The 27,974-nt window shown below is 63.2% G+C and overlaps 2 protein-coding genes across 3 annotated transcripts; one reads left to right on the plus strand and one right to left on the minus strand.

Moving 5' to 3' along the window:
- Nucleotides 1–3,679: 3,679 nt before the first annotated feature.
- Nucleotides 3,680–21,647, plus strand: DBNL (drebrin like). Of its 2 annotated transcripts, XM_054180833.1 has the most exons (14): nt 3,680–3,796; nt 5,445–5,500; nt 6,994–7,106; nt 8,184–8,258; nt 9,142–9,288; nt 10,601–10,678; nt 11,220–11,371; nt 12,103–12,157; nt 12,722–12,796; nt 12,885–12,987; nt 15,352–15,501; nt 17,931–18,037; nt 19,430–19,535; nt 20,562–21,647. In XM_054180833.1, the coding sequence occupies exons 1-14, from the start codon at nt 3,714–3,716 to the stop codon at nt 20,699–20,701; spliced, it is 1,440 nt and encodes a 479-aa protein (XP_054036808.1). In that variant the 5' UTR covers nt 3,680–3,713; the 3' UTR covers nt 20,702–21,647. The 2 variants fall into 2 exon arrangements, with proteins under 2 accessions (XP_054036808.1, XP_054036809.1); XM_054180834.1 differs by lacking the exon at nt 15,352–15,501.
- On the minus strand, nt 21,641–27,131 carry CAPG (capping actin protein, gelsolin like). Its single transcript, XM_054180835.1, has 10 exons — nt 27,073–27,131; nt 26,143–26,218; nt 25,895–26,067; nt 25,659–25,813; nt 25,098–25,259; nt 24,372–24,521; nt 24,182–24,274; nt 23,497–23,629; nt 23,330–23,418; nt 21,641–23,240 (listed from the first exon to the last, which is right to left on the minus strand). The coding sequence occupies exons 2-10, from the start codon at nt 26,163–26,165 to the stop codon at nt 23,175–23,177; spliced, it is 1,044 nt and encodes a 347-aa protein (XP_054036810.1). The 5' UTR covers nt 26,166–26,218; nt 27,073–27,131; the 3' UTR covers nt 21,641–23,174.
- Nucleotides 27,132–27,974: the final 843 nt, after the last annotated feature.

Genomic DNA, 27,974 nt, shown 5'->3' on the forward strand with positions numbered 1-27,974 from the left:
CCGCTCCCCCCCGGCCCGACTTTCTCAAGGCCCGGGGAGAGGCAGCTGCCGGGTGTCGCGCGGGGGGCACCCCCCCCCCCCCCAGCTCCAGATGTTTTATTGCCCTGCTTTTAATTAACATCGCCAGCCGCGTGCTGAATGGGGGGCTTCACATCTGCCCCTTCCCAGGCGGCTCCTTGCTCTGTGGAGTGGACGGGTGGGGAGAGACCTCCCGTGTGGGGTCGTGGGTGTGTCTGGGGGGGGCTGCGTGAGCACCGGCCTCCTAAAAAAATATAAATAACGGCTTAAAGTGTTATTTTTCCCAACGTTCTCTTGGCCGGGAGATAAATAACGTACGGTACAAGTCCACAAAGGAGTGAGGAGGTGGCTGGTTCCTGGCATGGGACACGTGGACGGTGACCGTCCCGCAGCGCCCAGGTGACCCCCAGCTTTGCAGGACCCCAAGTGACAACCCGGGAGCCGGCAGCCCTGCGGTTTTGGGGTCTTTGCGACATTTTTTTGCGCGTCCTACCAAACCCAGGGGAGCCTCTACGGTGGGGTTGAAAGTCTCCGTCAAAAAGCAACTGCTGTTCCGGAGGAAAAAACCTCATCACAACTCGTTTCCCAAGATCCCCCCAGGCCCCTTAAACTGTCCTTAAAAGCATCCTGGCTGAGCAGGTGGGGTGGGAGGTCCATGAGATGGAGGAGACAGTGGCGGGATGGGAAGTCTGTGAGATGGAGGAGATGATGGCAGCATGGGACGTCCATGAGATGGAGGAGATGACGATGGGACGGGAGGTCCATGAGACAGAGGAGACGGCGGTGGAATGGGAAGTCTGTGGGACAGAGGAGATGATGGTGGGGTGGGAGGTCCATGAGATGAAGGAGACGATGGCAGGATGGGAAGTCGGTGAGATGGAGGAGGTGCTTGCAGTGTGGGAGCCCTTCAAAACCATCTCACATCACAGCCCAAACCCGAAAAGCAATTACGGGCCCTTCCGAGTGCCCCGAGGTCAGATCCCATCGCCCGGCCTTTGCCCCGGCACGTCCCGTCCCGGTGTTAAAAGGTGTGGAGATCCCGGCAGCAGCATCCTGAAGGTGCCACGGGGCTGGGGATGGAGAAGGGAGCGGAGGTTGGGAGACCTGGGGATGGTACATTGGAGAAATGAGTCTCTGGGGTGGGAGAGCGGGGAGGAGCCGGGGGGGGGGGGGGGGCATGCCACCGCAGGTGGAACGGTTGGAATGATGAGTCTGGCCAGCGAGGTGGTGCAGCTGGGGGGTGTGAGGTGGGACCGTTGGACGTCCTGGGACCCTCAGCCATCCTGAGACCCTTGGCCACCCCGGTACCCTCAGGGTGGTCCCTCAGGCGCCCCAGGATCCTCAGCAGTCCCATGACCTACAGCCGCCCCGGGCCCCTCCACCACCCCGTGTCACCATCTCCCACCCCCATCCCGCCCCTGCGCTCCCCCCCCCCCCGCCAAGACTCCCTTTTCCCCTGGTGGCTGGGGACACGGTGGGGACACCCCCCACACCCTCCCCCCCCGCCCCCCGGTCACTGTCACCAGCGCTCGGGACAATCAGGGGGCCCCGGGGGGGGCTCGTTAAACCGGGTGGCAGGAGCTCGGCCCCCGGTTATTTTGCCGGTGGGTGACGGTGGTGGCTTCAGGGGTGGGATTTCCAACACCCCCCCCCCCGCTGCCCCCCGAGGCCGGCGGGATGGGGATGATGCCGGATTTTTTGGGGACACCCTCCAGCCTCCCCGTCCCCCCGGCTTGTCCCACCGTGGGGTGACCCCGAACGCGGAGGAAGCTATGGGGCGCGAAGCCCGCTATGGGGCAGGAAAGGGGTTTGGGGGGGGTGGGGGGGGTGGGGGGTTGCAGCTGGGAGGGCCACCCCAAAAAATCCCCCCAGCCCCCCACTCCCTGCTTGGGGGGGGGGGGGGGCAGCGCGGCCCCAGCCAGATGTTGGCAGCTGGCTCGGGGCTGGGCTCCGGGGGGTGGGGGGTGGGGGGGGGGTTGGCCCGGGGGCGGGGGACACGCGACGATCTGCAAATGGCCCATTAGCACACGCTGGGGACACCGAGCCCCGCAGCCAGGCCGGGGGGGGGCAGCTGCACCCCCCACCGAGGGCAGGATGAGGCCACGTCCTCTGTGTGTGTGTGCGTGTCCCCCCCCCGGCCACCTCCTGCCCCCCAAACGCGAGCCCCCCCGGGATTTCTTGTGCCCAAGGGGCGGCTGGTACAGCTTGGCGGGGGGGGCAGCTCCCCCCGTGTCCCCCCCCCCCCCGAATTTGTAAAGGAAACGAGGGGTTTCATCGCCCTGCTCCGAGCAGGGAAACTGAGGCACGGGGGGGGCTGAGGGGCGCAGGGCACCCCGGCGGCAGAGGCGGGGGGGATACGGGGGGGGTGGGGGGGGGCTGGAGGTGGCATCGCGGGGGTGGCCCCTCACCCCCGTCAGAGCAACCCCCGTGCGTGGGGCGAGTGCCAGGGCCCCCGCAGCAGCACTCCCCGCCCCCCCCCCCGGCATCCCTATGGCTGTGCCCCCCCTGCCCCGCGCTGCCACCCCCCTGCCCCCACACCGAGCATCCCCTCAGCTGCGCCCCTGCCCCACACCGAGCAGCCATCCGTGCCCCCCGCCCCACATGGGCATGCCCCCCCCCAAGCTGGGAGCACTGGGGGCTCCTCATTTCACCCCCCCTAATTAGAGCTGGGCACATCTCACACACCACCCCCCCGCCCCCCCAAGTAGCTGCGTCCCATCGCGGGCCACCCCCACCCCCCCCCCCCCAGCCCCCGGGGACGAGGCCACTGCGCCCGGGGGACAGTCACACACACACACCCCCCCACCTCCCCAGGCACGATCGTCCCCCCCCGGGGTTGGGCACCTCATTTTTTGGGGTGACTCTTCGGGGGGCAGAGAGGGACACACACCGCCCCCACACCCCCCCCCCCCCGCGCCAGCACGGGAAAATCTTTATCCTGCAAAACTATCCCCAATTCTGAACCCCAAACTCCGGCGTTTCCTGCCGGAAGCAGAATTTTGGTGATTTGGGCTAAAATTTGGGGGTTTGCACCCCAACGAGCTCCGCGCTCAAAGCTGCTGGCAACACCCGGAGACACCCCCCCCGCCCCCCCCCCACCCAGTGCCGTTCCGCCCCCCGGCCCCCACCCGCTGGGTGTGGAAATGGGGAAAATCCGCAGAAATCCCAATTTTCTCACCGCAGGGGCGAGGGGAGCCGGGCTGCGTGGGACCCCTAGAAGTGGGGGGGAGGCATTGGGGGGGGGTGTCTGGGGGTGCGGGGTGTGGGGCTGCGCTGGGGGGTGGGGACCCCGAGAGCCTCTCTGGGCTGGGGTCCCTGAAACCCTCCCGGGGCGGGAGACCCCGAGGATCGCCCAGGGGTGGGGGACCCCCGGAGCTGCCCTTGGGGTGGGGACCCCCGAGAATCACCCCTGGGGGGTCCCCGAGCTCGGCGGGTGCCGGTTCCGGGGTGGGTGGGGGGGGTGGCAGCAGGGGGCGGGGCGGGGCGGGGCGGCAGAGGGAGGGGCCATGCCCGGCGGGGCGGGGCGGGGCGGGGTAAGGGGCCGGGCTCTTCCAGGGCGGGGCTGGTGGGCGGGGCCCGGGCTGTGGGCGGAGCTTGGACATGGGGGCGCGGCGGTGGGCGGGGCGCGGCGGTGGGCGGGGCGCGGCGTGCCGGGGGCGTGGCTGTCGCGGGGCGGGGCGGGAGCGCGCGCTGCCATGGCGCTGAACCTCAGCAAGAACGGGCGGGCGCTGCAGGAGGCCTACGGGCGGGTGGTGGCGGCGGGGAGCCCCACGGACTGGTGAGCGGCGGCGGCGGCGGAGGGGGGGGACCGGGACCGGGACCGGGACCGGGACCGGGACCGGGACCGGGGGGGCCGCAGGGGAAGAACCGGCGGGGCCGGGGGGGGAAGTGGGGGGCGGGGCGGCAGGGTGCGGGGGGGATGGGAAGGGGGGCGGGGGGGGGTTGGGGGGGCTGTGGGGGGGATGGGAGGGGTGCAGGGGGGGTTTGGGGGGCCTGTGGGGGGGATGGGAGGGGTGCGGGGGGGTTTGGGGGGGGCCGTGGTGGTGTTTTGGGGGGGCTGTGGGGGGGATGGGAGGGGTGCAGGTCGGGCTGGGGGTCTGTGGAGGGTGCTGGGGGTTTTCGGGGGGCTGTGGGGGGGATGGGAGGGGTGCGGGGGGGTTTGGAGGGGCCGTGGGGGTTTTTGGGGGGCTGTGGGGGGGATGGGAGGGGTGCAGGGCGGGTTGGGGGGGCTGTGGAGGGTGCTGGGGGTTTTTGGGGGGCTGTGGGGGGGATGGGAGGGGTGCGGGGGGGTTTGGGGGGGGCCGGGGGGGTTTTGGGGGGGCTGTGGGGGGGATGGGAGGGGTGCAGGGCGGGTTGGGGGGGCTGTGGAGGGTGCGGGGGCTTTTGGGGGGCTGTGGGGGGTGCAGGGGGCTGTGGGAGGAATGGGAGACGTATTAAGGGGGTGCAGAGGGGTTTGGGGGGGGGGGCAGGGGATGCCAGGGAGGGTGGTTGTGGGGTGTACAGGGGGGGATGGGGGGCTGTTTGGGAGGAATGTGGAGAGGGTCAGGATGCCGAGGGGGGGTCTGGGGTGGGGGTCTGGGGTGTAGAGTGGGGATCTGAGGGGGTGGGTGCAAGTGAAACCGGGGCGTGTGGGGGTGTCTGGGGTGGGGGGTGTATAGGGGATGACGTGGGGGGGTCTAGGGGGAGTTGGGGGGGGCTGACGGCAGTGTAGAGGGGAAGATTCAGAGCTGGGCTGGCACCTGGATGGGGTTATGGGGCGGAAAAGGTCAATCAGAGGGCGTGGGGGTGTCGGGGGGGAGGTGCTGTGGGGCATACAGGAGGGATCAGGAGTGTGGGGGTGTCTGGGGCGGAGGTGTGGGGTGTGTAGTGGAAGCTGGGGGGATGTGGGTGGGATGTAGGATGGGTAGAGATCAGGGAGCTGAGGGTGTCTGGGGGGGATCGGGTGTGGGGGGGGATGAGAGGGTGTCTCAGGGGGGATATGGGGTGTCTGGGGGGATGTGGGGTGTACAGAGGGATCAGGAGTGTCTGGGGTGGGTGTGGGGGGGGATCAGGGGGTGTGTGTGGGGTGTACGTGGGATCAGGGGGTGTCTGAGGTGGATGTGGGGTGTACAGGAGGGATCAGGGGCTGTCTGGGGGTGTGGGGGGTGTATGGGGTGATCAGGGGGCGTCCGGGATGTGGGGCAGGAGGTGTGTGTGTGTGGCGGGGGGGCCTTATGGACACCCTGGGCGGACATGGGGGAGTTTTTGGGGTGCGCTGCAGAGGGTGTTGGGGGCAGGAGGGGGGACGCCGGCGGGGTGTGAGGTTTGGGGCCAGCGTTTCTCCGCGGGTTGGTTTAAAACCTCTGCTTTTGCCCATTTTTTTTTTTTTTTGTTGGTTTTTTTTTTTTGTTGGTTTTTTTTTTTTTTTGGTTTTTTTTTTTTTTTAGGGCTCTGTTTACCTACGAAGGCAACAGCAATGACCTGCGCGTGGCCTGCTGCGGAGGTGAGCGTGGTGGGGGCCGTGAGCGTGGTGGGGGCCGTGCCCACGGAGCCTGGGCTGGGGCAGGGGGGGGTGTCGGCGGTGGGACGAGGGGCAGAGCCTCCCGGGGAGGGCGGGGGGGGGAGCGCTGGGGATGGCGGAGGGACCACGCAGCGGCTTCCCCAGGCTGGCGATTCCGCCTAAAGCCCCTCTCACTTCTTTCTTTGCCTCCCCGCTTCGTGGGACTTTTTTTTTTTTTTGGGGGGGGGGGGGTTGTTTTGTTTTGTTTTAATATTTTTTTAATTTTTTTTTTTAATCCGGCTGCTGATTCCTGCGCAAACGCTTCTCGAGGCGAAGCGACCGCTGGCGGAAAGCGAGGCGTCCCGGCAGGTTTCTCGGCTCTCTAGATTTGCATCTATTTGCTCCTTTTCTCGTTTTTGCAAGCGCTTCTCACGGCTCTCGGCGGCCGGGTGAGACGTTTCCGGGCAGCTCCGCCGGGTCCGTGTTGCGGGCGGCTTGGCATCGGAGCCTGTTGTTCAGCCGACAAGGTTTATTGTGTGTAAATTAAAAGTCTAGCGGGGTTTTTATGCTGAATTAGGCGCAGCGTAACTCTGTCAGCAGAACCCCGGCCCCTCGGCAGAGCTTCCCTTCCCAGCGCTTCCCTTTCTGCCCTTCCATGCCTGTCGCGTTAAACATCGACCCGGCAAACACCGTCTCCCGCCGGCCGGCTGGCTTCAGGCTTCCAGCCTTAGCCTCGGAAACCACCCTGCGCAAATTTAGAGCCGAAGCGTAAATATTTAATAGCGGAGAAGGAAAGGAGCCGGGGTCCTGCTGCAGGGCAGAGCAAACCAGGCTGGGCTGCGCCGCGGCGGCCGGTGTTTGGTAAGCGGTCGGAGGCTCGTTTTCCGCTTTTCGGGGGGTCAGACAAACCAAAGTAGGAGGAGTTGTGGTCCGTTGGAAATTTTTTTTTTTTTTTTTTTGACGTGCGAGCGTGTGGGGTTTTTTTTGCATTTTTCCTCCTTTTCTGGAATTTTTTTCGGCACACGCTTTCAGCAGGAGCGATGCTGGGGTTCGTGGATAACGCCGTGCCCGGCGCTGGAGGTGCTCGCTGGGACTTGGCATAGGAAGCTGCGGGCAGGGTTTGTAGCTGCCTGCTCTGATTAAAGCTTCTAATTAGTCTGGGGCACGTGGGCATCTCCTTTCCATTCTCTGTCATCATTTGGCTTGAGTTATGGATTCGGGATCTTTCCCTACGCGGAGTTGTGCCTGTCGCGGCGACGCTCTGAGGAAGAGGAGCGACAGCTGGTGGGGTGTGGGTGAGGGTGGGCAGGGGCTCGGTTCCGGCACAGACTGGGGCAAAGACAAAGGGTCTGAGATGCTCTCCGTGTAGGACAACTCCAGATCTGACAGGAATAATCTCCAGGAAGAACGGAGCCAGCAGGACACTGGCTCGGCTGTTCCCACCAGGTGTAAGCGATCTGCTTGTCTTACACCCTCCGCTTTCTCTCGTGGGGCAGATGGTGGCCTGGAGGAGATGGTGGAGGAGCTCAACAGCGGGAAGGTGATGTATGCCTTCTGCAGGGTGAAGGATCCCAACTCCGGCCTGCCCAAATATGTCCTCATCAACTGGGTGAGTGCGGGCCCTGGGGGAAATAAATCACTGTCTCTCCCTTTGCTTCCCTCTGGAATCGTCCTTGCCGATCGCTCGGCAGCCAGCGTTGAAGCCCCTCCAACACGGTGTGGCACCGAGGGCGTGCCGTGCCCACCGCTGGGGCTGCGTGGTCCAAACCCCATGGCCACAGGCGAACAGAGGCTGGAGGATTTGCTGCCCTGACGCATCTCTTTGGCCACGTACCTCCCTCGGCTGACAGTAAACGGCTCTGAACCCATCTAGGATGGGGGTTTTTTGTCCCTCTGCTCCGCTCGGGGGAGACCCCCCCTGCAGTGCTGCCTCCAGCGCTGGGGCACCAACAGCAGAAGGACACGGAGCTGTTGGAGCGGGGCCAGAGGAGGCCCCGGAGCTGCTGGGAGGGCTGGAGCCCTTCTGCTGTGAGGAGAGAGCTGGGGGGGTTCAGCCTGGAGAAGAGAAGGCTCCGGGGAGACCTTCCAGCCCCTTCCAGTCCCTAAAGGGGCTCCAGGAAAGCTGGGAGGGACTCTGGATCAGGGAGGGGAGCCATGGGACGAGGGGGAAGGGTTTTACACTGAAAGGGGGGAGATTTAGATTAGATGTGAGGCAGAAATTGTTTGCTGTGAGGCTGGTGAGCCCCTGGCCCAGGTTGCCCAGAGAAGCTGTGGCTGCCCCATCCCTGGAGGGGTTCAAGGCCAGGTTGGCCGGAGCTTGGAGCAACCTGGGCTGGTGGGAGGTGTCCCTGCCCGGGGCAGGGGGGTGGAACTAGATGGTCTTTAAGGTCCCTTCCAACTCTAACCATTCCGTGATTGTATGATAGGATGGGTTGAATGAAGCACTTGATGATCAGGAGGAGCCTGGAGCCCTCATGGTGCGGCTGTTGTCCTTGGGCAGGAGGATCGCCGTGTCCCCCTGAGCAGTGCTTGCTGCAGAGCGGGCTCGTTTCCCATGCAGGAAGCCCTGGTGAAGCCCTCGCCGTGGCCAGGGTGGATGATTTGAAGGCTTAGACCAAGGTGCTGCAGCTACAAACCAGCCTGGGGTGGGCCTCAGGCTGAGCCAGGCGACGGTTTCTCTTTGCAGACTGGCGAAGGCGTGAACGACGTGAGGAAAGGAGCCTGCGCCAACCACGTCAGCACCGTGGCGAACTTCCTAAAGGTCTGCTCCTCTTCTCCTCCTGTCCTCCCCCGATCGGTGGGCCCTGGGCGAGGGAACCTGCGTGACTCGCACTGCTCTTTGGGGTGGCACAGAGACATCTTTGAAGGCGGGATGGTGGCCAGGAGAGGCTGGGCGGTGACGCCAGCACTCAGTACCCCTGCAGTGTTGGGTAGCCCGGGCATGCTGATTTGTAACACAAGTGGGGAGAAACAAGTCTCTTTTTCCCCAGTGAACGTTTGCTTGATCTATCTGGTGGGCACCAAGTTGCCCATGAGGCACAATGTGCCCTTGTAGCCAAGAAGGCCAATGGTCTCCTGGGGCGCGTTACAAAGAGCGTGGCCAGCAGGCCAAGGGAGGTCATCGCCCTGCTCTGCTCTGAGACCGAGAGGAGAACTCATCAATGCTCAGCAAGAGCTAAGGGGGGGTGTCAGGAGGACGGGGCCAGGCTCTTCTCAGTGGTGCCCGGGGACAGGACAAGGGGTAACGGGCACAAACTTGACCATGGGAAGTTCCATCTCAACACGAGGAGGAACTTCTTTGCTGTGAGGGTGGCAGAGCCCTGGCACAGGCTGCCCAGAGAGGTGGGGGAGTCTCCGTCTCTGGAGACATCCCAACCCCGCCTGGAGGCGTTCCTGTGCCACCTGCTGTGGATGACCCTGCTCTGGCCGGGGGTTGGACGAGGTGATCTCCAGAGGTCCCTTCCAACCCCTGTCACTCTGATTCTGTGATCGTAGAGTGTCTGGTGACCTCCCTTTCTCACCTGAACCCTTTTTCTTCCCTTGGGAGCTCTGGGAGTGTAGACGGGACCTATCAAAGCAGCATGGTGGGTTTGGTGGCTTCTAGAGTCACCTCTCACTCCTGTGCTGGCTTTCTCCCTGCTCAGGGGGCTCATGTCACTATCAACGCTCGTGCAGAGGAGGACGTGGAGCCTGAGCTCATCATGGAGAAGGTTGCCAAGGCCTCTGGGGCCAACTACAACTTCCACAAGGAGAGCAGCAAGTTCCAGGACTCGGGCCCTCAAGCTCCCGTGGTGAGTTGGCTCCGCGGGGGCTTTCTCGTCCCTCTGGGCTCGCAGTCGGGCAGGGGCTCCCAGTGCTTTGACGTGGCTGAGGAAGCACCCATGATTTTGCCCAGGGCCAGTTCCTCTCTCTGGCTCGTTGCAGAGTGAATCAGGGCAAGAGCACGGAGTGGTGGCAGAGACGAGATGTCCTTGCAGCAAATGGAAAGCCTGAGCTCTCTTCTCCGTAGGCCCAACCATATTTTTTTTTTTAACCAGGACCGATTTCCCCCAGTTCTGTTCAGGTTTTTAGAGACGCACGAGCTCCAGCTTTGCACGTTTCCAGAGAAGCTGCGGCTGCCCCATCCCTGGAGGGGTTCAAGGCCAGGTTGGACGGGGCTTGGAGCAACCTGGGCTGGTGGGAAGATGTCCCTGAATTGGAACTGGATGATCTTTAAGGTCCCTTCCAACCCAAACCATTCCATGATTCCATGCTCTGCAAGGCCTGGGGTTCTCCGAGGCTGTGGTGCAGCCGAGGGAGAGGGAACGAGCCGTGTCGGTGCAGCGGCGTTTTGACCTGCTTTGCAAATGAATACTGGGGCTCCCCCGGCGCTGGGAAGCGTTGAGGCCGGAGATCTCAGCGCCTTCCTTTGTGTCTACGTGGACGTGTTCTGTAGGAAGGTGGGGGTTTTTTTTAACGTGTGCCCCAAGCAATGAGTTTTCTGAGCTGCACAAAGGAGAAGCTCAGCTGCACGTCCTCCCCGACGCTGCACGGCTGACCCCACTCTGAGACACAGGCAAAGAGCAAACCTGAGCTGGGGAGACCCTCGCTGTCCCCCGGCCCCGCTTTGCGTGGCAATGACAGGTTCTCACGTGTCCTGGTCACTTCTTTGCTGTCTGCTCCAGCCTGGGCACCTCTGTGCTTTAGCAACCTGCTTTTTTATTTTTTTGCTCGAGGCACGATGAAAACCAGGCTGGAAGTCCCCGTTTTTGGCAACGTCGCATCGCTGGGCTTCAGCCAGCCCTTCTGGGGTAAAGCGTCAGGTTATTGCGTCTTCTAAAAAGTCACAGACTGCGCTGAGCACCGACCGTGCTGGTTTTGCTGTCGCATTCTATCACAGCGCGTCCTTTTATTTTTTTCCATCTTGATGCTAAACATCTTCTGGCCCGTGGCTGCGTGGGGCTGGGTCCCCTCTGCCGGGGTGGGCAAAGAGGGGTCCGGCCAGTGCCGTAGCAGCAGGAGGGAGCTGCCAGAAAGCCACGAGGACACATTTCTGCTGAAGAATGCAGAAACTGATGGCTCAGTGACTACTGCTCACGCGTGCCACCTCCTGCCTCCCCCCAGGGCTCTGTCTACCAGAAGACGAACGCAATGTCCGAAATCAAGAGAGTCAACAAAGATAATTTCTGGGCCAAAGCGGAGGTGAGTGCTGCCGCTTCTCCTCAGCACGGGTGGAGCTGATCCCTTCTCGCCGTCTGCGTCTCCCCTCTCTAACCTGGGCTCTCCGCTCCGGAGCCGGGGATCCAGACCTCGAGCAGCGCGGAGCTGGGCTCCAGGGGAGTCCAAGGGGAGGGGAAAACGAGTCTTGAAGAGCAAGATGCTTCTTATCTCGGCGTAATTTGGCTGGGGTGGGCGCAGGGGGAGAGGGCTGGGCTGCAGCCCGGCTCCCGGCAGGTGGCAAGCTCCATTTGGGTAAGAAAGATGGTTTTTGACCTTTCTGAAGGCAGCTCTGCGAGACTGAAGAGCAGGGCGAGCCTGCTCCGTATTTCCTTCCCGTTCGGGTTGTTCTACAGTGGGGTTTTGCAGCGGTTTAGCAATAGGGCGTGAGCTGTGGAAGTGTTACGGGGATGCCCTGGGAGCTGCCACCGTGCTGGCTGGGGGCACAGCGTGGTGCGCAGAGACCTGGGGGGGTTCTCAGGGCCGGCAGGATGAAACCCACGACTTGTTGCCCGTCTCCCATTAGAAAGATGAAGAAAACCGTCGGCTGGAGGAGAAGAGGAGAGCGGAGGAGGAGCGGCAGCGGCTGGAGAGAGAGCGTCGGGAGCGGGAGCTGCAGGAGGCAGCGGGGCGAGAACAGAGATATAAAGCAAGATCCAACGAAATTGAAGCCCAGAAGTGAGTCCCCAGCATTCGTAACGACGCCCAGAGCCCGTCCCGCTCTCTGGGATCTCTCGGCTTTGCCCTCAGTGGCGCTGTGTGCCCTCGTCGCCACCTCTTCTGAGCCGCTGTCCCCGCTCAGGCCCCTGGGGTGCAGAGAGCGCCTTCTCCCCGGCCCAACCACTGATGAGCTGGTCCAGCATCACCCGCGGGGCTCCCTGCCTGCTGATCCTGCCCCGGGACCGAGTCCTCCCCTGGCAGGCTGCCTCTGAAACACGTTGCTGAAACCCGTGGCCACCATTCGTGGGGTGCCGGTGGTCTGGGCGGGCTGGCGGAGGGCTCTGAGTCCCGCAGAGAGGCGGTGGCATGCACAGGGGCCAGCGTTGTGCTGATTTCCTTCCCCTCCGAGCCTGGCGTGACCCCCGTTAGCGGTGGAGCTCACTTCTACCGGTGGCAGCGGGCACTGCCTTCCTGTTTTCAGCTCGGATGGGGAAGTCTGCCCGGCCCCTCCGCGCTGGGTGCTCTTGTCCGTGTGCCTGAAGGAAGAGATTTCCCCGGTTTGGTCCCACTATTTGAAGGAACTCCTTGCTGTTGTCCCCTTCGAGGCTCCCGGTGGCCTGGGGCTCCTCGTCTGGCCCCAGAAGCGCAGGGGACTGTCCTTCCTCTGGTCTTCCCCGGAGGGGAAGCTGCAGCGGGGTGAGGTCCCAGAACAGCCCCGTTTAACCCCGGTTTGTCTTTTGTCACCGCAGGAGACTCCAGCAGCAGCAGGAGGCTGAGAACAGGGACAAAGAGCAGCAGCAATGGGTGAGCTCCGGCCTTGTGCCCCGTGGCGAGGTGTATCCGTGCATCCCCTAGGACGGAGAGGAGAGGGCTCGTGGTGTAGCCCACGCTGCGGGCAGAGGCAGGAGGGTGACGGAGGAGCACCCCGGGCGGGTGTCACAGCGGGCAGGGGGTGTGGGAGGACCCACGGACGCGCTCTGGCAGAATTGCCCCCAGGCTGCTCCTCCAGGTCTCTTGCTCTTGTCTTTGATTTCGTTGGATCTCACTCCATACCTCCGCTCGCGCTGGGCGCACGCGCTCCCGAGGGCCGGTCCAGCCGCGGCCCCTGGGGAAAGCAGAGTTTAAAACTCTTCCTGGGGAAGAGCCTGGGGACACTGGAGGAAACCGAGCCCTTATCCCAGCAAACCTCCCGCATCTGCCTCCCAGAGCCAGGGGGTTTCCCCCCATTCACCCTCTGCCACCGTGTCTGTTCCTTGCTCCGTTTCTCCGGTCCTGGGGACTGGATGGGGGAAGGAGGGGGCTGGAGGGGGAAGGAAGGGGTGGCTTGGCGCCCGCCGAGGCTGTAGCGGCCCCTCTCTCGTGCTGCAGAAGGAACAAGCCGAGGAGTACGAGGCCAGGCAGCGGAAGGGCGTCAAGAGAAGCGAGTCGGTGGAGAAAGCCCAGGTAGGCTCTGCCGGGGGCGCCGCGTGGGCTCCGCTCCCCGTCCCGCGCCCGTGGCGCCCAGACCAACGTGGGGTCTTCTCCCGCGCAGGAGGCGGCCTCGCTGGTGGCGCAGAGGGCGGTGAACCCCCGGGACATCTTCAAGCAGAGGGAGAAGTCGGTGCCGGCGGAGACAGTGATGGCTTCCCAGCCAGGTACGGCACCGGGTGCGGCGCTGGCAGCGGGTCGGGCAGCGCGAGCCGGTCGCCAGTGCTCCCGACGGGGCCGGGGGGGATGTGTTTGGGACTGGCCACGGCTCCTGCTGAGCGCGGGTGGCTCTCATCACACCCGGTGCTCGTTGCACCCAGCTGGCGCGACAGTTCTCGTGGTAAGGCTCTCGCTGCGCCCGGTTTTAACGGCTGAGGTGGGTGTTTTCCATGCTTTGACTCGACTCCTGAGGCTTAAATTTCATTTTTAAAATGAGAATGAAATATATTAGTGCCAGAAGGGAACCCCTGCCACAATCTGTCCCGACCGCTGTAAATTCCACCTGGTTTTTCGCACTGGCTGAACGAAGCCGGAGCGCGTCCCTTTAGGAGAGGCCGAGCTGATCTATCAGATAGAAACCAGGAAGCTGTGAAAACCAAAGCTGAAACCAGCCAAGGAAGCTGCTGAGAACACGTGATATCCCTGCGTGAACGTCTCCTCCTCAGCTCAACCTGCTTGAATTCGTTTGGAATAAGCACTTTTTATTTTGTGGTAGGCGCGTGAATGCGTTTTCTTGGGTAGGCAAGCTGTCGGTGGGATGGGTGAAATCCCACGGTGGGAAAATGTCTTTTTTTGTGTTTAAACATCATGGTGGGGGGTGGGGGGGAAAAAAGGCTGATTTCTGAGGGTGAGGAATCCCGCGGGGTTTCCCTCATTTGTGTTAGCGTTTGGCGTTTTTTTTCGGTGGAGGAAAGGGAGACGAACGCCCTGGCGGGGATAAACCCCGCGGACTGAGGGCCGCTGGCAAGTCTTGGGGCTTATTCGCCGGCCGGGCTGGGGCAGGGCTCGTCTCGTAACTCCCTGCCTCGGCTTTTGTTTGCCTTGGGAGGCAGAGATGGGGCAGATAACAGCAGCAGCAACGGTTACCTCCTGCCAAAGGGAAGCCAAGGCTGGCAGCAACCAGTCTGAGCCGTACCCCTCCCAGCTGCCATCCGTGAGATCCAGGGCGCTCCAAAAATCAGCGTGGAGAGCCCGGAGAGGTGGCGGTGTCCTCCTGCTACTCTTCCTCCCCAAAATTATGTCTCTTTTTTTTTTTTTTTTTTTTTTTTCTCCTTGTTTTCTTGCCTCGTCTGCAGCTACTACTGTAACCGGCAGACAAACTTGTTTTTCCCAACAAGGATTAGAGCTGGAAAATCCTGCTTAGGAGGGTAACCCAGCAGTGGGCTGGTGAGGCCAAGAGCATCAACAACAGCCTTCGGTGGCTGATGCCGGGGGAGTCCCGGGGCTGTCGCCACACGGTTGGGAGCCTCTGTCCCTGCCTGGCTCCTGCCGCACATTTGACTCCTTGTCCCAGAATCACAGACTGGCAGGGGTGGGACAGGACCTCCGGAGATCACCCAGTCCAACCCCCTGCCAGAGCAGGGTCACCCACAGCAGGTGGCACAGGGACGCCTCCAGGCGGGTTTGGGATGTCTCCAGAGACGGAGACTCCCCCACCTCTCTGGGCAGCCTGTGCCAGGGCTCTGCCACCCTCACAGCAAAGAAGTTCCTCCTCGTCTTGAGATGGAACTTCCCATGGTCAAGTTTGTGCCCGTTACCCCTTGTCCTGTCCCCGGGCACCACTGAGAAGAGCCTGGCCCCGTCCTCCTGACACCCCACCTTGAAGTGTTTATCAGCATTGATAAGATCCCCCCTCTGTCTTCTTTTTTCCAGACTGAATAGACTCAAATCCCTCAGCCTTTCCTCATTGGAGAGATGTTCCAGTCCCCTCATCACCTTGGTAGCCCTTTGCTGTCCCCTCTCCAGCCGTTCCCTGTCCTTCTGGAACCGGGGAGCCCAGAACTGGACCCAGTGCTCCAGCTGTGGCCTCCCCAGGGCAGAGCAGAGGGGGAGGATGACCTCCCTCCACCTGCTGGCCACACTCTTCTGGATGCCCCCCAGGATGCCATTGGCCTTCTTGGCCACCAGGGCCCATCGCTGGCTCGTGGTCATCCCGTTGTCCCCCAGGACTCCCAGGTCTCTTTCCACAGAGCTGCTCTCCAGCAGGTCACCCCCAACCTGTGCTGGTGCAGGGGGTTATTCCCCCCCGAGGTGCAGGACCCTACACTTGCCCTCATTGAACTTCATTAGGTTCCTCTCCGCCAACTCTCCAGCCTGCCCAGGTCTCTCTGAATGGCGGCACAGCCTTCTGGGGTGCCAGTTTTGTGTCATCAGCAAATTGCTGAGGGGACACTCTGTCCCTTCATCCAGGTCGTTGACGAATATGTTGAACAAGACGGGACCCAGTACCGACCCCTGGGGAATGCCGCTGGCTACAGGCTTCCAACTAGACTCTGCGCCGCTGATCGTGACCCTCTTCTGCCCTTTTCTAGGCAAGCTTCGCAGCCCTTTCCTGCAGAAGGAGGTGAACTCTGTGCCCAGTCCTGCCTCTCCCGTCTCTCCTGCCCGAGGGGCTCCCCCAGCATCCTTTGCCCCCTCCAATGCTTGGGGGACGCCTCCAGCCTCTCCGGTACCCACTGCAGGTGCGTGGCTTTGCTTCCTTACCTAACCAGAGCTTTTCACCTCGCCTTTCCAAATAGGAGACCCGAAACTGGGCGTTTTGGGGCCAGGCTCTGAGTTTCTGTTGCGGTTTTCCCCTGCCTCGGCAAAGTGCGGGCAGATCTTTCAGCCAGAAACCCCATTGCTGAAGCCAGTTCTGGTTCCATCACCGCTGCATTTCACTCAGTTTCATCATTCTTCATTAATTTGGGCCATTCTTGCTGTAATACTGTCGATGTAATCACAGTAGCGATGACATCTAGTGGTAAATTATACCACTATAGATGGCTCCGGGGAGACCTTGGAGCCCCTTCCAGTCCCTAAAGGGGCTCCAGGAAAGCTGGGGAGGGACTCTGGAGCAGGGAGGGGAGCCACGGGACGAGGGGGAAGGGTTTTACACTGAAAGAGGGAGATTTAGTTGAGATCTGAGGCAGAAATTGTTTGCTGTGAGGGTGGTGAGCCCCTGGCCCAGGTTGCCCAGAGAAGCTGTGGCTGCCCCATCCCTGGAGGGGTTCAAGGCCAGGTTGGCCGGGGCTTGGAGCAACCTGGGCTGGTGGGAGGTGTCCCTGCCCGGGGCAGGGGGTGGCACTGGGTGGTTTTCAAGGTCCCTTCTAACCCAAACCATTCTGTGATTCTATGAAAGCAGCAATTAACACGAAACGGTTTAATTCATTGGCTGTTCTCACCCAAAATCAAATCCCCTTGAAGTACACATTGGAATTCCCCATCCTCTTGCGTCACCCACCAAGTGCACCCAGGTCCTTGTGCAAAAGCACAGGTGGGTTTGCCTTTGCCTGTGGCGGGACTAACCCAGAGGGTTTTCCCTGACCTGTTCTTCACGTGCACCACGGGGACTTCATTCCCGCATAAAGCACGTTCTCGTTGGGCAGGGCCAGCTCGGTTGGCGGATCTTACAGTGTTCACAAACCCCATGGCCTTTGCTAAATGTGCAGCCCAGTGTTTGAAGGTCCCACCACCCATTGCTCTTGCTGTAGTTTTTAACAGCCCGTTGTCTCGTTCCATCTTCCCAGGGGCTGCTGCGTGATGGGGGATGTGGGTGTTGGACTAGATGATCTCCAGAGGTCCCTTCCAACCCAATGATTCCGTGATGCACCCACTCAATGCCATGCTCTTTGGCCCAGGTGTCTGTGAGGCTCTTTCGGAAATGAGTCCTGTTGTCCGACTGAATTCTCTCTGGGCTGCCGTGTCCCCATAAAACCCGATTTCAAGGCTCGGGATGGTGTTCCGGGCGGTGGTGTGGGGCACGGGAGGGAAGAGGAGCTGAGCTGCCGCTGCCTGCCGCAGAGCTCCCTTGTTTCCTCCTCAGCCTTCGCAGGAGGTTCCGGAGGACATCTCCCGGCTGCCAGGCTGAAATTTAGCTCACAGAGCCCCTCTCTATCTCAGACCTTTCCAAAATGCCTTGGAGACCCGGCAAAGGGCTTCGCTCCCCCAAGGCAGTGCTGTCCCCGGGGGCAGCGGTGTGCGGGGACGGCGGCCAGACAGGGCTGAGTTTGGCTGTCCCAGTAAAGACCAGTGTATGTCTGGGCGTCCTCGATGCTGGGCTCCAGGGGTGGGGGTGGCAAGGTGGCAAAGCTGGGCTCCGAAGAGCTTTCTCTGGCTGCAGGGAGATGCTCCGTCCCCTTTCGGGCGGTTTGGGTAGGAAGAGCAAGGCTGGAGGAAGGCTGGCTCTCCGGAAGGTCTCCCCAGGGCTGGCACGAAGGTGTTGCCTTGTCCTGGAAGGGCTGGGTGGATTCGTGTCCCTGCTGGCTTGTCCCCAGCTGGCCGGGCTCCTCACCGCCCCGTCCCGCGACTGCTCCGCGGCTTTGCTTCGGGAAGGTGGGAGCTGGGGAAACAACCTCCAAGCTGCCTTTTCCCGAAAAAAGAAGAAAAAAAATAATCGAAATGGACCCGGTTACAAAGCAAACCCTCGGAGGGTTCAGCGAAATGCTTCAGGCAGAGATGGATCTTCTTTGGTGGAGAAAACCCATGGTTTCAGGGCGGTTTGTTCTCCTTTTCCTGCCGCCCCAGCAGCCGGGGCCGAGCGGTGTCCCCGGGCTGCGGTCGCCACTAGATGCTGCTCTTGGCCAGGGGCTCTGCTCCAGCCCTTCCCCGTCGGGTCCTCACCACCAGGAGCAGCTTGGGAATGGTTTGAGGAAGGTTATTCTTTCCCACATCGGAGATCCTGGATCTCTCCCTTTTTTTTTTTTTTTTTTTGGCATTCCCTAAGCCCCTGCTCGCCCCGTGCCTGGGTCCCTGCTTGCCGGAGCCGTCCCCTCCGCGGGGACAGGAGAGCAGGGGACGTCCAGCTCATACCAGAACCGTGGTGGCACTTCAGCCTGGAGCAGGAATCGGGCAAGAGAGGGGACAGGGAGAGGTTTTGGTGTGACGGATATCGCGGTGTTTTCTTTTGCAGGACAAGACTCCGGGTACAATTCAAGCATCCCAGCTTCCCATGCGGATGAGGCAAATCTGTACGAGGAGCCGCCAGACACCTCGGCCATCTATGAAGAGCCCCCTCAGGTTGGTGTGTGGGGAGGACAGAGGACCCCAGAGGGGAAACGGGCACCCGAGGGCCAGCCGGGATCCTCCTGGGAGAGAGGATGGCTTTGGCTCATCTTTTGGGATGAGTCTGGAATGGGCGTCTCTTCTCTTCGGGTCTCTCCGGTACTCGGAACCTGGGCGGAAATCAGTAGGAAAGGGAGAAACCCTGGAGCTCGCACGCGCTCGGGCTGTGCCTGCACGGCGCTTCCCGCCGCCCGCGCGGCGCGGGAATGTGGGAGATACCGGTGCTGGGCGCCCGTCGCCCCTCCTGCACCCCGGCGTGTCCGACGGCCGTCCCTGCCCCCGTCCCTCTCGCCAGCCTCTTTGCCACAGCGATTCCTCCTCCTCCTCCTCCTCCTCCTCCTTTGCATGTCCCAAACCAGCGGAGCCGACAAAGCCCGGCTCTTTTTGGTGGTCTCCGTCAGATTCTCCAGTGTCTAATAGCAGGGTTGTGTTTCCCTTGGAGATGGGGCGGCCATTTGGTTTTCTCTCCTCTATTCGCCTGTCTTGTCCATCCCGCCTCCCCCAAAACCATAAGCATTTCGAACGTATTTCATTTTCTCATTCCCAAATTTATCTGGGAGTGCCCGCCTGGTTCAAAAGGAGCAGGAGATGGGGCTGAGCCTCAGCCTTTCCGTGTGACAGAAAAGTAAAAACGCAGCCGGCTCAGGCCTTGGAATGGTAACGAGAGGGAAAGGCTTGGAAAACTGGAGCTTGTCCAGCTTCACCATGGGGGTGCTGACCCGTGGAAATCCCGAGGGATCGGCTGCCGGATGGGTTCTCTGCCGCTGGTCTTGGCATTCCTGGGGGTGCCGGCTGCCGGGCGCACGGTGGGATTGGGGCCGGTGTGGGATCCCCCCGGAGAGGCGCCCACAGCCCTCCCTCATCGCACGCTCGGCTCCTTCGTCTCCTGCCGGCGACACGTGGAGCCCCCAACACCCGCCTTTTTATTCGGGGGGGGGGGGAATCTTGTGGTTCGCCGAGGTGCGGGGGGGGCTGCGAGGGGAAACTGAGCGGGGCTGCGAGGAGTGGAGTGGGGTGACCCCGTGCTGGGGGGCGAGACCCTGGAGCGCAGACGATATGGTGTAGCTATTTCGTTATTTTCTTATCAATATCATTACATTTTCTCATTATTATCATTCCGTTAAATTGTTAACATTTCGTTAAAGTAGCGTCGTTTCTTTACAGCTCGTAAGTCTCTCTCTAATTTTCTCTCCCTCTTCCTGGGGAGAGAAGTTCAAAGGCAGCGGCTGTTGTTCGTTTCGTGCCCGTCCGGCCCAAACCGCGTCGCCCTCGCCGCGTTAATGACGGACGCCTGGCGCGGCCTCCTTCGCGCCGGTGATTCCTTTTCTGCCTCTCTCTTTCCTGAAGGATCAAGTCGACGATGCCAAATACAGGTACCCGGTGGAGTACCAGCTGGCGCCGGACCTGGCGGGGAAGGGGCTGTGTGCGCGGGCACTCTACGACTACCAGGCTGGTGAGACCGGCGGAGTAACTGGGAGGGGGTTTGCTGGGCCCAGTCTGTTCCCAGAGAGCTGGACCGGAGACGTCGCCCAACGCCCCAGGCAGTCCTGCGGCAGGACGCAGGGCAGAGCGTTTCCCACCCCAGTTGGAGCTGGAGAAGCAAGCGAAGGAAGCTTCTCTTCGATGGCTTCTCTTTATTTTTCCCTAACGTGTTTCTTGCTCACGTCCCTGTGCAGGGTCCTGCACCTGGGTGGGGATGAGCCCCGGTACCAGGATGGGCTGGGGGTCGGAGGGGTGGAGAGCTTTCGGGGGGGAAAAGCCGGCAATGAGCTGGCAACATGCGCTGGCAGCCCAGAAACCCCCCCGCAGCCTGGGCTGCTTCCCCAGCAGCGTGGGCAGGGGGGCGAGGGGGGGATTCTGCCCCTCTGCTCCGCTCGGGGGAGACAGACACCCCGCTCTGGGGCCACCAACAGCAGAAGGACACGGAGCTGTTGGAGCGGGGCCGGAGGAGGCCCCGGAGATGCTGGGAGGGCTGGAGCCCCTCTGCTGTGGGGACAGGCTGAGAGAGCTGGGGGGGTTCAGCCTGGAGAAGAGAAGGCTCCGGGGAGACCTTGGAGCCCCTTCCAGTCCCTAAAGGGGCTCCAGGAAAGCTGGGGAGGGACTCTGGAGCAGGGAGGGGAGCCACGGGACGAGGGGGAAGGGTTTTACACTGAGAGAGGGGAGATTTAATTAGATATTAGGAGGAAATTGTTTGCTGTGAGGGTGGTGAGCCCCTGGCCCAGGTTGCCCAGAGAAGCTGTGGCTGCCCCATCCCTGGAGGGGTTCAAGGCCAGGTTGGCCGGGGCTTGGAGCAACCTGGGCTGGTGGGAGGTGTCCCTGCCCAGGGCAGGGGCTGGCACCGGGTGGGCTTTAAGGTCCCTTCCAACTCGAACCGTTCTGTCATTTTGTAATTCTCCCCTCCCCTGCCCTCTTTTACCCAGATGTTCACATCTTACAAACGACCAGTTTTAACCCCCTGACTCATTCTGTCTCGTTCCAGCCGACGACACCGAGATCTCGTTTGACCCGGAGAACATCATCACCAACATCGAGATGATCGACGAGGGCTGGTGGCGTGGCTACGGGCCCGATGGCCACTTCGGCATGTTCCCTGCTAATTACGTGGAACTGATAGAGTGAGGGGGCTGGCGGGGACCAGAGCCGCTCCCTCCCGCCCGGGACCGCTTGGCTCCTGCCTCATTCTTCCAAACGATATGTGGCTTTTATTTCTTCTAATTTTTTTTTTTTTTTTCTTTTCTCCGAGTGAAGTGCCATTGCCCTGCTCCCTCGGCAGCGGGGCCGATGCAGGCGCTGCTCTCCTCCGCCCTCGCCCGTCCCCCGTTGCTGGCCCTGGGTCGGGACGAGGGGCCGCCGTCCCATCTCCCCTCCCCACCTTTTGCTTTGGAGCGTGAATTCTTTTTCAGGGCTGAAGGAGGTGACGACGGACCCCTCACGGGTCATTTTCAGGGAACAAGTTGACTCTAAACCCACCCCCCTGCCCCCTCCACGCTCCTTCCCGCCCTGTGGCCGTGACGGAGTAACCGCTTTCCCCGTTTCGGGTCGCTGACGAAGCTCACCGGGGCGATTTGAGCATCTCGGGGGGGTCTGACATCACCGAGAGCCGAAACCTCGCCACCCCCAGAGCTCCCCGCGCCACCGTCCCTGCGTTCTCCTCCCTGCTGTCCCCGGGGCGGGGGGGGTGTGTGTGTGGGGGGGAGGGGATGTGTGTGTGTGTGTGTTTCTCTGCGCCCCCCCCTCCCCAAGCCACCCTTGGGGGACTGAGATCATGCGTGAGGAGGTCTGCGAGGCCAAAGGGGGCAATTTGGGTTTATTTTTTAGCAAAACCTGTGAGCGGGGGGTCCCTCCCCCCCTTCCCCCCCGCCCCATCCCCCCACATTCACTGTGAACAAGGAAGAGCCCAGCCCAGCTCCCACCTTTATCCCCTTGAGTTTCTTCCCTCGGCGTTGCTTTAGGATTAGAAGGCGACGGGGTTTGGAGGGGCCGGGGGTCTCATTGCCCTGGGCTCCTGCCCCCGCTGCGCCGTCCCCATCCTCCCAGTGACAATAAAAGGGCTTTTCTTTGGTGATGGATGCAGCAGTATCCGGCTGCGCGGTCCTGGGTAAGAGTTGGGGTGAAAAGCCGGCGTTTTGGTGCAGGGTCAGGCGGAGCTCGCCTATTCCCAACGTCGGCCATGGGCGCTAACGAGAAATCGTTTAATAAGGCAAAGCCGAGCTGCGCGTGGGAATCGCTGGGTGTTTTTACAGTGGGTCAGCGCGAGCGGGTTCGTGCTCCAGAGAGGGAGGCAAAGGCAGGGATAATTAGATAAACAATTAGCCCCAGTGCTCGTTATTTGAGTCTAATGAGGGAGGGAGGGTCAGTCAGAAAAGCAGCAGCTGGCAGCGAGGGGGGGTCCTGGGTCTGGATGGCCCCGGGCGTAGAGGGGCTCTAGGGTGGGTTTGGGGACACCGAGGACATCAGGACCGTGGAGATAACGGGGGGGGTGGGGACACTGGGGACACGGAGGCTGCAGGGACACCAGGATGAGGGGACCCTGGGGACGCAGGGACACGGTGGATTCGGGGACATAAGGGCCATGGGGCCGTGAGGACGCTGAGGATGTGGGGGCACTGGAGACCCAGGGCTGGCAGCCAGGCGGCTGCCACGTGCCATCTCCCAGCCGTGCTGGGGCTGGGTGCTCACGCAAGGACCAGGGCCCTCCTGTCACCTTGGCACCCGTGGGTGCTGCCAGCCCCTGGTGACATTGTACATCAGTGGGCATCGCCCTGTGGGGCAGAGGCCCGGTGCACTCATGACACAGGTGGCCCTGCAGGATGCCCTGTGGAATGGCAACCCGCCAGGCTGCTGGGGACATCTCCCTGCCACCGCTGTGGCCCCTGCGCTGCCATAGCCCTGCCCCTCCTGTCCCCAGCTCGGCCGTGTCCCCCTGTCCCCAGGGCTGGCGCCGCACCCAGAGCAGTGAGACGCGGGACTCGGCATCATCCCTTTATTCACCAGGGCCTGGGCGCAGGGTGCGGGAACGTGTGGGCACGAGGTGGGGTGGGCACGGGGGTGATGGGGGCACGGGGACAGCATGGGCACGGCGTGGCCATGGAGATGATGGGGGATAGCGGTGGCACGGGGGGTGGCGCGGGCATGGAGATGGCACAGGGTGGGCAAGAGCAGAAAGATGGTGAGGGCCTGGAGGTGGCGGAGGTCTGGCAGCAGTGAGGGTGAGGACACAGTGTTGGCACAGCGCGGGCACGGCATGGGCTTGGGGATGGCGTGGGGGAATGAACGGGCATGGGGACGGAGACGGCGTGGGCGTGGGGCGGGCAAAGGCACGGGGATGGGGCTGAGGATGGCATGGAGCTGAGAGCGACAAGGGGACTGGGGACGACGTGGGGCACGGGGTGGAGAAAGGCACAGGGGTGGCACGGGGAGGGGATGGCGTTGGCTTGGGGACGGGCAAAGACCCAGGGCTGGCACAGGGGTGGGGATGGCAGGGTCACAGGGACAGTGGAGCAGGGCACAAGCGTTGGCAGGGAGCTGGCACAGCCGGCACAAGCCCGGTGACTCCCTGAGCTGGGTGCTGGCCCCGTGGGCACCCGCTCCCTCACTTCCAGCTGGCGAAGAACTGCTTGAAGAGGGGCGTCTCGCGGCCCTGGGGCAGGATTTCCACCTGCCGGGACAGGGACAGGGAGGGGACGGGGTGACATCATTCATGCCAGCCCCCCCCCGCGCCGGGCACCCCTGGCCACCTGCACCCACCTGTGTCCGGGGTGAGTGACCCATGCGGGCAATGACCTCCTCGGCCACTTTCAGGGCCGCCTGGCGCTCCTGCTCGTTGGCCTTGCACCCTATGGATGGGGACGTCAGAGCCACACAGGGGGTGGCCTCTGTCCCCCTGTCCCCCACCGTCCCCCCTCCCCGGGCACCTTTCCAGACGTAGACCTTCCCGCTGGCACCGTTGTCCAGCACAAAGCAGTCATCGGAGCAGAGCAGGCTCTGGCTGAAGGGGCTGCTGGTGGCCACCTGGCTCAGCTTCATGCTCCCCGTCGCGTCCGACACCTGCCCATGGCCAGGACGTCACTGCAGGGCCACCCTGGCATCCCTCGGCTGTGCCCAGCCCTGTGTCCTCCCACACAGCCACTGCTGCATTCCCCATCCGTGTCCTGTCTGGGGCCACCACGGTGTCCCCTGGCCATGCCCAGCCCCACACACCTCCCAGGGTCACCATGGTGTCCCCTGGCCATGCCCATGTCCGAGGGCCACCACAGCTTCCCTTGGTCACTCCCAGCCCCATGTAAACCCCTCCAGGGCTGCCAGGGCCACGACCTGACCCGGGGTCACAGTGTGTCCCCTGGCCATGCTAAGTCCCACGTATACCCCTCAGGGCCACCACGGTGTCCCCCAGCCATGCCCAGCTACACGTTCCCCGATGGGGCCACCACAGCATCTCCCAGCCATGTCCAGCAGCAGGGCCACCATGTGTCCCTTGGCCATGCCCAACCCGGGAACTGCCACGGTGTTCCCTGGCCACGCCCAGCCCCGTGACCACCACGGTCACAACTGAGCTACGCCCATCCCTGGGGCCACCGTGGTGTCCCAAGGTGACCTTGCCTTATAGAGGATGGCTGCCCCCGCATTTCTCTGATCGGCCACAACGTCCTCCTCGGGGCTGCCCTCCTGCAAGGTGGGCTTGGGGCCCAGCACCTGCCGGGTGAAGAGACAGGGGGTATCACAGAGCCACCCCCCAGGGACACTCGGGTCCCCCTCTCCTCCCACCAGGGATGTTGGGGCTCCAGCGCACCTGGAGCATCTCAGGTGGCTCCTCACCGTCCACCACAATCTCCAGCAGAGCCTTGCCACCCCGCTCGCCATCCCGGATGGCCGCAGCCAGCTCCTGCGCCCTGTTGCGCTCCAGCACGTTGCACCTGGCCCCACACCAGACGAAGAGGGTCTAGGGACAGGGAGAGGGACAGCGGTGACGGAGCCATCCCACCTCCCCCGGGGCCACCATGGTGGCGCCCAACCCACCGCGCCCAGGTTGGGCACGAAGCAGTTGCTGAGGTTGAAGCTGGGCTAGGGACAAACGGACACCGCAACAGATGGAAACCCTGACAGACAGACGCCCAGACGGACAGCCAGGTACCCCAACAATCACACGCACCTATGGATAGGGGGACACCCCAAATGATTGATGGGCACCTCAAGAGACAGACATTGTCAAGGACAGACAGACGGCCAGTGGACAGGTGGCCACCTGGAAGGACAGACAGACAACCCAACTGCCTGATACTCAGAAGGACAGACAGACAACCCAGCCGACGGACACCCAGAAGGACATACAGCCAGCCCCACGGATGGACAGGTGCCCCGATGAAGAGGGACATCCCACCGAGCTGATGGACACCCCAGAGGACACTCAGAAGAACACGTTGCGCCCCCCCTCCCCGGCACCAGGTGAGAAGGCTCTGGGGAGGGACAGGGAGAGGGACGGGGGTGACAGCAGGGCCACCCGGCAGCCCCCGCCCACCTCGCCCAGGTCGAGGATGAAGCAGTCGCCGGTGTTGAAGCTGGCCCAGCGCAGGTCCCGCTCGCTCGCCCGGATGTTCTTCTTGCCCTTCACCTGATAGAGCTTGCGCGTGGGGCCGGCACCGGGACGGGTGGCCTTGAACGCCGAGTCCACGCCGCCCTCCTGCTGGCACGGGGGTGCTGAGCACCCAGTGGGGGTGCCCGGCCGCCGACGGGGATGACAAGCCCCCAGCACGGATGCTGAGCACCCAGAAGGGACGCTGGGCACCCAACCGGGAGGCTGAGCACCCAGCAGAGATACTGAGCACCCGGAGGGGATGCTGAGCACATGATAGAGGCGTTGAGCACCCGTCAGGGACGCTCGGCACCCGGAGGGGATGCTGAGAACCCACCAAGGAGGCTGAGCACCTACCGGGGAAGCCCAGCACCCAGAGGGGGTCCCACACGCTCAGTGGGGAATAAGCAGCGGGGTGAGGGTGCTGAGAGCCCAGTGGCGATGCCGATCACTCAGTGGGACGCTGAGCGCCGGGAGCACCCCGAGCGCCCATCGGGGTGCCCGTACCTGGTAGGTGACGCCGCGGGGGAAGTACTCCATGAAGACGTCGGACTCGTTGCCCTGCACCTCGCGGTGTGTCACGGGGCGCTCGCCCAGCAGCGCGTTCAGCTGCGTGGAGAGGAGGGCGCAGGCACCCTGCTCGTCCCGCGAGGAGTCCCGGCCTGAGGCGGCACCCAGAGCTGAGCCCCTCCCCGGTCCCACCACCACCCCCCCGTGCCCCCACCCACCCCGCCGGGGCTCACCCATCCAGAGGTGGAGGTGGGCTCGCTCGTCCGGCCCGTTGTGCAGCACCAGGTAGGCGTCCCCCGAGAAGAAGACACCCCACGTCGCCTCAGGGACCTCCACCGGCCGCAGCTTCTCCACCCGCCAGATGTGCAGCCCCGGGCGGGTGGCGGCGGGGCCGAAGGGGGAACCACTGTGGGGCAAGGGGTGGTGTGAGGTGCGGGGGGGGGAAAGCGGGGAGGAAAGTGGGTGGGGAGGGGGTTGGTACCTTTTGGGGAGTGGGGTGTACATGGCGTCGGGGAGGCGGCGACGGGTGCAGTGGGCGGGTGGATGGACGAAGGGACCTGTGGATGGAGAGACACCATGAGAAGGGCAGCACAAGGAACGGAGAGCCAGGAGGTGGCAGGCATCCTGACATGGACATGGGTGTCCTGATGGACAGATGGACAGCCAGAAGGACAGACACCCAAGAGAGATGGGCACCCAGAAGGACAGACACCCCAACAGTCAGCCAGGAGAGATGGATGCCCAGAAGGACAGATACCCCAACAGTCACCCAGGACAGATGGACGCCCAGAAGGATGGCCAGATGCCCCAACAGATACCCAGAAGGACAAGTGGACACCCGGATGGACAGATGGACACCCCAATGGACAGACTGACATGCAGAAGGACAGACAGACACCCCAGCAGACACCCAGAAGGACAGATGGACACCCCAACAGCTAGATGGACGCTCCAATGGACAGCGGGACACCTAGAAGGATGGACAGCCACCCCTACGTACAGATGCAAGCCCCTACAGATAGGTGGACGCCCCCAGGGACAGACAGACACCCCGACAAGCGGACACCCAGGAAGACACCCCAACAGACAGACACCCAGTTGTACCCCGATGTACAGCTGGACACGGAAGGACAGACGGCCACCACTACAAACAGACGGCACCCGATGGAGAGGTGCACACCTAGAAGGACAGACAGACGCCCCGGCCGACAGACAGCCCAGCGGGTGGGAAGCCCCCAGGACAGACAGACGGACACCCCCAGAAGCACGCACTCCGCGACGGACAGGCGGACACCCCGAGACACAGACACCTGGATGGTTGGATGGGACACCCCGAGGGACACCCGGACGGACAGACCAACAGACACCCCCCACCCCCCATGGACAGACGGCACACGGACGGACAGACAGACCCCCCCGGGGATGGCTGGCTGGCCCCTTGCTTGGCCGCAGGACAGACGGACGCCCCAACAGCCGCGGGACACCCGGAAGGCGGCGGCGGCGGCGGTGACTCAGGCGGCAGGAAAGGGTGGGGACCGAAGGAGGGGGGGCCGGGCCTGGCCCCGCGTGGGCCCCCCCTGGGGGGGGGGGGCGTGTGGCCTCGAGTGGCACCCATCATGCTAGGGATGGGGGGCACCGAGCCCTGGGACCTCCCCCCTCCGCTGGGCTCCCCCTCCCCTCTGGGACCCCCACCCTCCTGGGACCCGTCCCCCCCCTCCCCACGCTGGGACTCCCCCCCATCCCGCTGGGACGCCCCCCCCACTCTGTTGAGATCCCATCCTCAAGAGACCCCTCCCCCACCCCGCTGTTATCCGCCCCCCCCCTTCTGGGACCTTCCCTGGGAACCCCCTCCTGGGACCCCTAACCTGCTGGGACCCCCACCCTCCTAGACCCCCCCCACCCTGATGGGATCCCCCCCCACTCCCCCCCCGGACCCTCTCACCGCGCTGGGACCCGCTGTCACCCGGGGAACCAAGTGTCACCAAGGGGGGGGGATGTCCCAGCCCCCTGCCCTGCCAGGGGCTGGGGCTCTGGGGGGGGCGGGGGGGCTGTACTGGGGGAGGCTGTACTGGGGGGGGGGACTGCTGTACTGGGAGGGCCATACGGGGCGTTGTGTGCACTGGGGGGGGGTGGGGGGTACCGGGGGAGGCTGCAGTGGGAGAGGGTTGTATTGGGTAAGCAGGACCGGGGCCGGGGGGGGGGAGGCTGCACTGGGAGACCCCTGTACTGGGGGAGCCATAATTGGGGGGGGGGGAGGCTGTACTGGGACCTGCACTGGGGGGGGGGGGGGGGGGGGGGGGGGCACTACTGGGG

This window comes from Rissa tridactyla, chromosome 20, assembly GCF_028500815.1.
Source record: "Rissa tridactyla isolate bRisTri1 chromosome 20, bRisTri1.patW.cur.20221130, whole genome shotgun sequence".
Taxonomy (NCBI): Eukaryota; Metazoa; Chordata; class Aves; order Charadriiformes; family Laridae; genus Rissa; species Rissa tridactyla.

What these genes read in the sequence shown, in the direction of transcription:
- DBNL (XM_054180833.1), top strand. Translation starts at nt 3,714, where the DNA reads ATGGCGCTGAACCTCAGCAAGAACGGGCGGGCGCTGCAGGAGGCCTAC. An exon ending in CCGTGGCGAACTTCCTAAAG is followed by an intron (nt 8,259 to 9,141) that starts GTCTGCTCCTCT and finishes CTCCCTGCTCAG; the next exon opens with GGGGCTCATGTCACTATCAA. An exon ending in AACGAAATTGAAGCCCAGAA is followed by an intron (nt 11,372 to 12,102) that starts GTGAGTCCCCAG and finishes TTGTCACCGCAG; the next exon opens with GAGACTCCAGCAGCAGCAGG.
- CAPG (XM_054180835.1), bottom strand. Translation starts at nt 26,165, where the DNA reads ATGTACACCCCACTCCCCAAAAG. An exon ending in CCCGCGGCGTCACCTACCAG is followed by an intron (nt 25,260 to 25,658) that starts GTACGGGCACCC and finishes CCGTGCCAGCAG; the next exon opens with GAGGGCGGCGTGGACTCGGC. An exon ending in GGGCAGCCATCCTCTATAAG is followed by an intron (nt 23,630 to 24,181) that starts GCAAGGTCACCT and finishes GGCCATGGGCAG; the next exon opens with GTGTCGGACGCGACGGGGAG.